General features: G+C 40.7%; 1 protein-coding gene across 5 annotated transcripts in view; it reads right to left on the bottom strand.

The window, feature by feature from the left end:
* Positions 1-12516, bottom strand: part of LOC147120179 (diacylglycerol kinase beta-like) — a 752216-nt gene that overhangs the window by 412097 nt on the left and 327603 nt on the right. For all 5 annotated transcript variants that reach the window (XM_085985737.1, XM_085985736.1, XM_085985741.1 and 2 more), the window contains one exon: positions 9858-10028. In XM_085985737.1, the coding sequence (XP_085841863.1) occupies positions 9858-10028 (171 nt within the window). The remainder of the gene's footprint in view (positions 1-9857; positions 10029-12516) is intronic.

Genomic DNA, 12516 nt, shown 5'->3' with positions numbered 1-12516 from the left:
CTAGGCACACCGGGGAACCGGTGGGCGACCTGCCAAATCCAAAAAGCTAGGGAAAAAAGCATTGTTAAGCGGCTATAAACAAGCCACTAATGATTTGAATTGCTCAGCGCTGGCAGACCCAACATTGGAAAATGCAGGTGTGCACGTTTTGCCAGCGGTTTCCTGACCCGCTGTCAATCATTAAAAAATTTCACAGCTGATCCGCTACCAACCAGATCTGCTGAGCGCTGGCAAAATCGCAGCTGAAGCTCAGCAAGTAGGAAATTAAACCTTTTGGGCTCCAGGTTCAGTCAGAGTACCTGAGTTATACGACCACTATCTCACCAACACTGACGTGTTAGTATAATCGGACTCCAGGTTCATCTTCCCCCGCACCCCCTACTACTGTGATAAGAGAGCACCTTGCACCAATTCAATGTGATTCAAAGCTAATGCTGCTGAGTACACATGGGTTTAAATCTGTCTGCCATGAGGGGGATTATTTCTTAATAAACTAGTAAAAGCCCTTAGAACAAACTGCTCACTTTAAATAAAAACATGAAGCTTAATGTTTGCAACCAGCCAAAATTAATTACTGTGCAACACAGGATTACATGCATGCTAAAAAGCAGAAGCAGCATGCTATAGAAAGGGCTAAGCGATCCCACAATCAACGGATCAGATCAAAGCTCTGCAGTCCTGCCACATCCAGTCGTGAATGGTGGTGGACCATTAAATAACTAACGGGAGGAGGAGGCTCCAAGAATATCTCCATGCTCAATGATGGTGGAGCCCAGCACGTGAGTGCAAAAGACAAGGCTGAAGCGTTTGCAACCATCTTCAGCCAGAAGTGCCAAGTGGATGATCCATATCAGCCTACTCCCGAGGTCCCCACCATCACAGAAGCCAGTCTTCAGCCAATTTGATTCACTCCACGTGATATCAAGAAACGGCTGAGCGCACTGGATACAGCAAAGGCTATGGGCTCCGACAACATCCCAGCTATCGTGCTGAAGGCTTGTGCTCCAGAACTAGCCGCGCCTCTAGCCAAGCTGTTTCAGTACAGCTACAACACTGGCATCTATCCGACAATGTGGAAAACTGCCCAGGTATGTCCTGTCCACAAAAAGCAGGACAAATCCAATCCGGCCAATTACCGCCATCATCAGTCTACTCTCAATCATCAGCAAACTGATGGAAGGTGTCATCGACAGTGCTATCAAGTGGCACTTACTCAGCAATAACCTGCTCATTGATGCCCGGTTTGGGTTCTGCCAAGACCACTCGACTCTCGACCTTATTACAGCCTTGGTCCAAACATGGACAAAGCAGCTGAATTCCAGAGGTGAGGTGAGAGTGACTGCCCTTGATATCAAGGCAGCATTTGACTGAGTGTGGCATCATGGAGCCCTAGAAAAACTGAATCAATGGGAATCGGGGGGGAAAGGCTCCACTGGCTGGAGTCACAACTAGCACAAAGGAAGATGGTTGTGGTGGTTGAAGGTCAATCATCACAGCCCCAGGACATCGCTGCAGGAGTTCCTCAGGGCAGTGTCCTAGGCCCAACCATCTTCAGCTGCTTCATCAATGACCTTCCCTCCAACATAAGCTCAGAAATGGGGATGTTCGCTGATGACTGCACAGTGTTCAGTGCCATTCACAACTCCTCAGATAATGAAGCAGTCCATGCTCGCATGCTACAAGACCTGGATGACATTCAGACATGGGCTGATAAGTGACAGATAACATTCGCGACACACAAGTGCCAGGCAATGACTATCTCCAACAAGCGAGGGTCTAACCACCGCCCCTTGACATTCAACAGCATTACCATCGCCGAATCCCCCACCATCAACATCCTGGGGGTCACCATTGACCAGAAACTTAACTGGACCAGCCACATAAATACTGTGGCAACAAGAGCAGGTCAGAGGCTGTGTATTGTGCGGCGAGTGTCTCACCTCCCGACTCCCCAAATCCTTTCCACCATCTACAAGGCACAAGTAAGGAGTGTGATGGAATACTCTTCACTTGCCTGGATGAGTGCAGCTCCAACAGCACTCAAGAAGCTCGACACCATCCAGGACAAAGCAGCTCGCTTGATTGGCACCCCATCCACCACCTTAATTATCCATTCCCTCTTGTGCATCCCCAATTTTTATCGCTCCATCACTGGCAGCCATGCCTTCAGCTGCCTAGGCCCTAAGCTCTGGAATTCCCTCCCTAAACCTCTCCACTTCTCTACTTCTTTAAGATGCTCCTTAAAGCCGACCTCTTGGACCAAGCTTTTGGTTACCTGTCCTAATATCTCCTTATGTGGCTCAGTGTCAACTTTTGTTTTGAAAATGCCCGTGAAGTGCCTTGGGACGTTTTACTATGTTAAAGGAGCTATATAAATGCAAGTTGTAGATTACATTTTTTTTTAATGGATAATTCCCCAAGTACATTTCACTTCCCCCAAATGGTGAATTCTGTGTATCCTGTGTAAATGATCAGAAAGCAATGCTTAGATGTTAATGCTTAACGACTTAAAGTAAATGAGGATACTTTATAAGAATGTGTGTTTGTGAGAGAGAGAGAGAGAGAGATAGAATGAAAGGAAGGAGAGACAGAAAGAAAGAAGAAAAGAGAGGGAAAGAGAAAGCTCATCCTGAAGAGAAAACTTGGATAAAATTCCAATGTTTGATCTTCTAGGAAGGCCAAGCTTTTTGAACTGCTCCCACATCCACACAAAGAAGAAAAGGCGGCCCATACAGTGCCTCATGGGGCTCATATTCTCTGCCACTTTCAGATATAGTAGTAATCATTTTAATTCCAAGTCAAAAATTCTAATAGCTTGTATGATTAAAATATTTACAGTACTGCTCTGTTAAGTCAACTTTTAAACCATGACAGACTTTAACTTATAAAATAACCTGTTTTAATTGCTTCCCTCCCCCCTCACAGTGTGATGATCCCATGCTGAGCACTGTGGTACCTTTGTCAAACCAGGTCAATGAGTCATCTTCATTTCCTTTCTCTACACCAGGTGTGCCTTTAATAAGGTCATACGCATGAAGGTGAGATTAATATTTTGTGTTCAAATATATTTACAAGTAGAAAAGACAAACATGTTGCAAAACAAAAAAAAAAAACGTCATTTGAACCTTGGGTGTTGCAGATAATAGCATTCCCAAATATCTGCTAAAAAAGGGGTAATCTGAAATTAAAATCTAGTGCGAAAATGATGAATATTGTAATAAGACATTGCACGTGCCTCAACATTCCCGTAGGTAGCATGGGTGGGCTGGCAGCGACCAAATTTTTACACTGTTCCAGTTATGTTTGTTTTCCCTCTTGTTGGTGCAATCATCCCATTGTATTGCAGGGCAAACCAATTTCAGTCGTACATGAAATGGCCGTTATTGTGACGCCACTGTCTAAACTGGTGCTAAATATCAGTTTACACATTTTAATTTGGATCAGCACTTAATTCTCATCATCAATCGCCATGTGGAAAATGCTGTTTTCATTGCTGCTGCAAATTTAGACCTAGCCAAAAGTTACAGCTGATTTAACTTAAAAGCCGCAGAACAAAAAGTCCACATTTTGTGGCAGTAAAACCTCCCACCTCCAGTTATTAGTTTAACCATCCTCTGAAATAAAGATGCATTAAAGTCAGGTTGGATTAATAAGCTCCATGAGAATTCTTTTGCATACAGTGGATATAACCGATATTACAATAAACTGTTAAATAAATACTGGTTACCTGACGTATCTGGAGTGCAGCATTTATTCAACCTATATGAGAGAACACTGTGATAAGCTTGAGACACAGGCAATAGATAACAGCTGTGCCCTGTTTCATGTCTCCACGAGCATTCTGCAAACAAAGAATTGCAGTTGCACAATGAGCTTGCCACACTATTAAACCATTACTGTACAACACAAAACAGCACAAGTAGAAATGAAACCTGTATAAGCTAAAACACAAAAAGTCAACCATAGTGTTGAGAAATCAAAATAAAAATCATTAATGCCCCCATTAACTATACTTGTGACCAGTGCTAAATCCCAATTTTCAGCATGCTGCGGTTTTGGTGGCAGCCCACCATCAACTATAATGAGTTAAATGAAAACACCTTGAAGTGGCGGTCTCATATTAATGGCCCGGAACTTCCTGGAGACTTGCACCACGTTGCAGGGCTCAGTTTACAGCCAAAAAATTCCAGGAAATTATGGTGCAAGTAACTTCAACCATTACTTATGTCACTCCGTATGTTCCCGAAACTCTTGCGCCGTGCCTGACTGAAAAAGTTGAACAGATAATTATCGTAGCCCCGCCCCCATTAATATCAATGACGAGTTCGAGTTTACTGAATTAAAGCTACTGTGGTCGCCACAGCCACTTAGACCATTCCAGAGTGGCGCTGGTGGGCCGAGTATACAGGAACCATAACAGGAACCCATTTAAAAGAGGCAACGTCGCTTCTGGGCATTATAATATAGCTGCCATCTGAACTCAAAGTTTTCTTGATCATTGATCAAAGCAGAGCCCACGCTTTTGAAAGTTTAATGTAATGCAAATGTGAATGTTATTTATATATATTTCTCGCTGGATACAGTAATCGAAAAAACTAGGGTAATCCTTGAAACACTGTGAAATTGGGGTGACTGTTTTTTGCATTGCTTCTGAAATCACTTTCTGATGTCAATCAGGGATAAAGTACAGCACTCTTAAAATCCACAGCTCCTCATGATACAGTGCAAGAGTTACAGTAAAACTGTTATTTTCCTAATAATCTTTGGTCTTATGCCAATATTTATTCCCGTTCAGATCTTAGTAATTTTCTGCCAGATATAAATAAACAAGCAAATGAGGTGGAAATTACTGCAGAATTAACGAGCAAAATGGATTCTTAACCATCCATTAGCCGCTCCCAATCCCCGCTATGCTCGCTGCGGAGTATTCTAATTATTTTTACAGCATATTGCGGCATGAATTCGCCCCTGGGGGATTAGGGAACACAATGGTCTAACTTTTGCCGTCCATCGCCAATATCGCCATTGCAGTGAATTCCGGGCCAAAGTTTCTTTGCAAAAGCAACTACCTATTTATACCAGCAATGTACTGTGATTTGAAAAGTAAGCATAACCTTTATAATGGCTTTACCTTTCAGAAATAAAAGAGGATTTGGGTGATAGAATATCTGTCATAAGACTGTACCTCTTGCCTCATCATCATCCTTAATATCACCCATTTCCTTTTGACCCCAATGTACCATTACATCTTGCCAACACAATTAATAACTACAACATATTTCCAGACAGATCCTCAACAGCCCTAAAAAAAAATCAAGTGTCCAGCAAATGTTCCTAGCAGCCATCCCTGCCTTGGTTATTTAATTCATTGAACATTCACTGCATTTCCACTAAGCAATCCCTATAGCGCTAGTACTCTGCTGTACAGAGTGAGAAAGAAGGACAGAGATGGGGACCTAGATAGGAACAGAGAAACGGGGGTGGGAGAGAAGGAAAGAAAGAGAGAGCGCGATTGGACACTCAGAGAAGATGAGTTCATTTAAAAATAAGTTTATATTTCTGCTTTGAAATTAGAAATGTATAAAAACAACACCCTGTAGAGTGAGGCACTTAACAAGGCTTGGTCAATTTTCAATGCTGACATGAGTTAAATCCACTTCATGTTTGCACAAAAAGAAAATGTAAAATACCTCCCTCCATTCCCACTCGGACCTCACTGTCCTCGGCCTCTTGCATTGTTCCACAGAAGCTCAACGTAAACTCGAGGAACAGCACCTCATCTTCCGATTAGGCACTTTGCAGCCTTCCGGACTCAATATCGAGTTCAACAATTTCAGATCATAACCTCGGCCCCTATTACATTTTTACTTATATATTTTTTTCCCCCACCCCTTTGTTTTGGGTTTTCCCTCCCCCCCCACTTCCTCTTTTTTTTTTACATGGCAGCTGCCTCTCATTCTGCCAGTACATTTCACACCTAATCTGAGCCGTCTTTTGTCTCTTTACTAGTCCTATCACCATCTCGTCTCATTTTGAATACCTCTTAATGTCTATTCACTTCTTTTGTTCCCTCCCCAGCCCTCCTTTCGATCTATTTCATTTCCTTTTCAGTTTTGAAGAAGGGTTTCGACCCGAAACGTCGACTCTAATTTCTCTCCACGGATGTTGCCTGGCCTGCTGAGTTTTTCCAGCATTTTCTGTTGTTATTTCGGATTTCCAGCATCTGCAGTATTTTACTATCCCTATAATTCTTCCTGTCCAACCCACCTACTACTAGACAATACAGCTGTGATTGCCCAGAATCTGATCACCCAGCATCAGAAAACCTTTTAGAGGCTTTCAAACCAAACCCTCAGAGAACTATAGTCATAAAAACAAAATAAAACCAAGTCAGAGAACATCAAGTTTGCATATGCAGAAGTATTTTACTACAGTATTCAGTGTAAAGGGATTGGGACTATTCATGTAGTCAGGGATACTGATCAGGTGGTATTGTGGATAGACTTACGTTTACAAGTTTAAAGATGGGTATTTGAACAGTAGATCAAGGATGAATATGTAGCAGTGACATTAGAGGCAGTGCAGTATCCCTTTCCCTACAAGATGTAGCAGTTAATTAGATTCAGACCTTTACACATATAGACCAGCATCCATGCCATGCCCCCAGATTGATCATGTATTTTGCCAATCTAAAAAATGGCAGTGCCATATGCAGCAAACAGTGGGGAAGCTAAATTATTTTTCATTTGGACTTTGATTTAAATCAAAACAGTTTGAATTCAGGTTGAATCCAGCACAGTGGGGGTGGCCTTTTTAATTTGGTCTCACTCCAAGGTGATTGAATTTATACTGTATTTACGCAATGGTCCATTGGAAACAAGGACATGAATTTTCAGAGTCTAGGCTTACAATATAAGCAAATATTTTCACAAAGGCTACCAGATGGTGTGGGTGTTGGAAAAATTGGACCTCTTTCCTATATTTTATATTTGATGTTTTATTTTTGTCATGGCCAAGTACAAATATGTACATAAAATTTGTATTATAAAATGTTTCTCTTTACAAGTTATCCAGAGGATTACAGTGAATAATTACAAAATTGCAGCAATCGTAGAATCATAGATTAGTATAGTACAGGAGGCCGCCATTCAGCCCATCGAGTCTGCGCTTGCTCTTTCGAAGAGCAATCCAGTTAGTCCCACTCCCCCGCTCTTTCCCCATATCCCTGCAGTTTTTTCTCCTTCAAGTATTTATGAAATTCCCTTTTGAAGGCTACTACTGAATCTGTTTCCACCACCCCATCAGGCAGTGCATTCCAAATCCTAAACACTCGTCGTGTAAAAAAGTTTTTCCTCTGGTTCTTTTGTTAATCACCTTAAATCTGTGCCCTCTCGTTATCAACCCTTCAGCATTGGAAACAGTTTCTCTTTATTTACTCTATCTAAACCCTTCATGATTTTAAACACCGCTATCAAATCTCCTCTAAGCCTTACACAAAAGCAAAATACTGTGGATGCTGGAAATCTGAAAATGCTGGAATTACTCAGCAGGTCAGGCAGCATCAGTGGAGAGAGAAACAGAGTTAACGTTTCAGGTCGATGACCTTTCGTCAGAACCTTAGCCTTCTCTGCTTTAAGGAGAACAACCCCAGCTTCTCCAGTCTATCCATGTAACTGTAATCCCTCCTCCCTGGAACCATTCTAGTAAATCTCTTCTGTACCCACTCCAAAACCTTCGCGTCCTTCCTAAAGTGTGCTGCCCAGAATTGGACACAATACTCCAGCTGGGGCCGAACTAGTGCTTTATACAGGTTTACCATAACTTCCTGGCTTTTGTCCTCTATGCCTCTGTTTATAAAGCCCAGGATCCCATATGCTTTATTAACCTGTCCTGCCACCTTCAAAGATTTGTGCACAAACACCCCCAGATCTCTCTCATCTTGCACCCCTTTAAAATTATATAATTTAGCTTGTATTGTCTCTCCTCATTCTTCCTACCAAAATGTATTGCATCATACTTGTGTGTTGAATTTCATCTGCCATGTGTCTGCTCATTCCACCAGCCTGTCTATGTCCTCTTGAAGTCTACTACTATCTTCCTCACTGTTTACTACACTTCCAAGTTTCGTGTCATCTGCAAATTTTGAAATTGTGCCCTGAACTCCAAAGTCCAAGTAATTAATGTATATCAAAAACAGCAGTGGTCCTAGTACTAAACCACTGTATACCTCCCTCCAGTCCAAAAAACATCCATTCATCACAACTCTCTGTTTTCTATCCCTTAGCCAATATTGTATCCATGCTGCTCCTGCCCCTTTTATCCCATGGGCTTCAATTTTGCTAACAGGCCTATTATGTGGTACTTTATCAAACACCTTTTGAAAGTTCATATACACAACATCAACTGCACTGCCCTCATCCACCCTCTCTGTTACCTCATCAAAAAGCTCAATCAAGTTAATCAAACACAATTTGCCCTTAACAAATCCATGCTGGCTCTTCTTTATTAGTCCATGCTTGTCCAAGTGGCTGTTAATTTTCTCCCAGTCAATAAAATGTTCAGAATTAGTGCCTGGTTGTAATACCAATTCTTGTACAAGAACACCAAATTTATTTTGGGAAGCTGGACTTTGATAGCACAAATGTAAATAATTCAATAAAATTACTTTATCAATGGTAAATCACTACTCAATGGTCTTGGATATACTGTTGATACCATTAGGTCATCAATGAACACCAAAGCATTGCTTTCCTCTGAAAGTGTTAAAATAATCCTCATGGCTGATTTAGAGGGCAGACTTCAAAATGTTTAGAGTAGTTACTTAGTGAAATGATTTGTAAGGGAACTTGGAGTTCATATATTATATTTTGCTGTCAGACAGGCATTACATGAACCTCAACTTTTTTCTATTTAAGTATTCACATTAGCTTGATCCTGCCAAATATGACTAGTCCAGGAAGAGTCATCTTTTCTGAACTGCTCCAGCCAGTGGACTGGATGAAAGACAGTTCATCCAAATGGATCTGGATTGGGTGAATCCAGACTGATTTGGACATTTCATGACTTGACCAATCAAGATCAATTTAGAGAACCAGCATAAGTTTTCTAATCCATGCAAGTACAATGCCATGTATGTTTGTTTCAAAAAAAGAAAAACACATGTTGCAGGAGAAAATTCAAACTACCCAAACAAATATTGACAACAGTGTGAATGGACCCAACTCCAAAGTTTAGTTTTGGAGTTTTAGACTTATTCAACTAAGCTCATCTGTACAAAAAAGGCTAATTTTATTCTTGGACTATCCTCTCAGGCCTGTTTCTGGCTGGGGATTGTGCGCTCATCAACTTCTACAGCTTTGCACAATTGATCCTGTATTCAATCCCAGTTAAGTGATTTCAAAATCCTCATTTGTTTATAGATCCCTTCATGGACTTGTTCCAGAAATCTCCTCCAGGTGTACATCCCAATTGTACCCTGTGCTCACCTAGAATTGGCCTATTGTGCATTCCTCTCTTGCCATCCCATTAGCGTGGGCACAGGCTTCAGTTATCATACCATAGCACTTTGGAATTCTCTTCAACACCTCTGCCTTGCTACATCTTGTTGCACTTTCAAATATACTCCTCAAAGCCTATACCTTTGGCCACATCTTCAGCTACTATCCTTAATTATTCTCCCATTTTCTGCTGTGTCCAATGCCTCTCCATATGAAGCCCTTTGGGACAATTTGCTACATTGAAGCTGCAATATAGATGCAACTTGTGGAAAATTACCAATCTGTTCTTACCAGAATGAAATCATAATATTGTATCTGTTCAGTTGTTTGATTCAGTCAAACTCACAGTAGTTAACTTACATTCCAGCTTATCTTCAGCTCGTCCTCGCTCCAACAGTGACAGATAACAGACAATATCCTTTAGATAGACCACTTGTGGCATCTGCGACTGTAGCATGTGAGATGGTGTCTTCAGAGGGCTGTGACTCTTCCGAAGTCCTAAACTCATCTTCTTGTCTAAACTTTTTGTACCTGTGAAACATAAGGACTGAATTAATCTTAATTGTATGAAATGTAGTGAGACAGCCACACATCGATTGGGGGAAGAGTGGATTTGATAGGATGGACAGTCTCTTCTTGTGACCATCATATATTGATTAAATGTGCATTTAGCCATGTAAGTAATTTCTATGACATTTGCCTTGTCTGTATAGGAGCATTTAAAAATATTATTTGTGTTTTCAGACCTAATGTTGATTATTACTTGCTGAGGCAGTGGCAAGCTGGAATGGAATCCCAATACATGAAAGAGGTGATATAAACCACAGATGCATATCCTCTAGTCCACCAAGAAATAAAACAACATAGACTAACAGCTCTTTAAACATCAGGGAAGTAGAAGTCATAGATGCATACTAACTAGACCAAAAGACTGGATGTCACTGATGAATACACCTAGACAAACAGAAAACCCAACATCATGAATAAATAGCCACCAGATCATCACCAATATAAACTTCAATGGGCAGAGGTATAATGGCTGATGACATTAGAAGTTTGATGGTATGGGTTCACCCTTCCCTCAACCAACATCATCAAAAACAATTGCTATTTGGCGTACTTTGGTGTGTGCAAATTGTATGCAGACAAGCACAGCAGCCAACAGTGAATGCATTTCAAAATTAATCTCATTTTGGATGTCCTGAGGCTATTATAAGGCACTCTCTAAATGCTGGCTCTTTCTTTATGCAAACTAGTTTGGTTTTACAGTGAGAGTTTGCCCATTACCATTTTCTTAACAAGTAAACCATGGTGCAAGTAAAAGTATAAAACATTTTATTTGGGCCATATTTCTTTTTAAAAAAGTCATCCGAAATGCCCCCCCCCCCCCAAAAGCTAGAGTTTGCAAACAGCTATAAATGACCACTCTTCAGTTCTCCAGACACTGGTTCAATAAGCTGACTTTCCTCAGTTCCTTGGTACCATACAGGCAGGGCCCCATTGTTACTGTGCAGTTTCTGTCCTGTTTGAGCCATTACTTCGGCGGTTTTAAAAATCTTTTGCTGCTTTGAAATAAATTTGGTTCAAACAGTATCACAGAATTCTCTACCGATGTTGATGATTGGCGAACACCTTGAAACATGCAACCATTTCCTCAACTGAACACGACTATACATAATTAATAAATATATACCATTCAGCTCATTCGTTATTCCCTTAAAGCCCTAACCTGTAGATCAAAGGATATCATTCAAATACACTATAGTTAGTTCACATTCCTGATAGTTAATTTTTCTGGTTAAATACATATTTTTAGCCTTCAGGTGTTATTTCTTCTACTAATGCTGAAGAAATTGCATCAAGAGAGTTGCTTGTACTTTCAGTCATAATCTCATTAACTGGCTGCATGATAGAGTGTCAAAGAATATTTTTGTGCTGAAGGATCGCTAGTACTGCCAGGCTATTTTTTCATTTCCACCCCCCCTTGTTCCTTGGCATCTGTATGTTATGTGTTATTAATCAAAATAATAAGTTTTATTCTAAATTAGCACAAAAGTAGGGATGTAATACTTTTTAATGTAGTTAGGGACTGCGGAATTAAACAATACGCAAAAGTGGAGGACTGTATATAAAAAAGGTAAAAACGTAGCTGAAATTTAAAAAATGATGCGACTGGATTGTTAAATTATGGGACATCTTCACATAGTCCCATAGGATCTTAAACGGAGAGCCTGTTATTGTTCAGGTGGATGTTAAATGAACCATTCAAAGCTCAACACCTCCAACAATGCAGCACCTCCTCAGCACTGCGCTGAGGTGTCAATTTAGGTGCATTATGGGAAGACTGAGACACAGTCCTTCATTTTGCCAAATTAAATGCTTGTGTCCAGTTCGCAACTTACATAACATCGCAGTCTCGTGTCACCAAAAAAGGAGTTAATTCTAATTAGATTGTAATACCTTACAAAAAGCCCCAAGATTTAGCAGGGTAGAGAAGGAAGAAAATCAGGTATTTCTTAATATCTGCTAATAATTTTTCAGGAAGCAGTAAACCTTTTAAATCTTCAAGTGCTAGAGGCAGTGCAGAGAAGAGTCGCAAGGCTGATCCCCAGTGTCAACAGGCTGAGTAATGAGGACAAACTGGAGAGACTTGAGCTTCTCAGCCTGGAAAGGAGGCATCTGAGAGGTGATCTTATGAAAGTTTATGAGAGTAATAGTAACATGAAAAAAAATTAATCTGCAATAATATATTTGATTGTGATAGAAATAGGACAAGGGGAAACAGATTCATTAAATTGTGAGAGTAGGACAAGGACACACAGGTTCAAACTAGTAAAATGTAATGAGATGTAGCCAGCAATGGGGGGGGGGGGCTGTTGGGTCTTTTTGGATGAACGAATTATTGTAGAATTACAATTATAATGGTTTAAATGGCCTTCGTCTGAATATGTTGCAAATAAAAAGCATTACAGAGAAAGCATTGTGGCTGGAGAACTACAATCAAATCATTCTCGTTTAG

This window comes from Somniosus microcephalus, chromosome 4 (assembly GCF_052327205.1).
Source record: "Somniosus microcephalus isolate GS21.2 chromosome 4, FLI_Smic_1.0, whole genome shotgun sequence".
Lineage (NCBI taxonomy): Eukaryota > Metazoa > Chordata > Chondrichthyes > Squaliformes > Somniosidae > Somniosus > Somniosus microcephalus.
The sequence above is the reverse complement of the archived record's forward strand: the minus strand, read 5'-3'. Positions and strand labels throughout refer to the sequence as shown.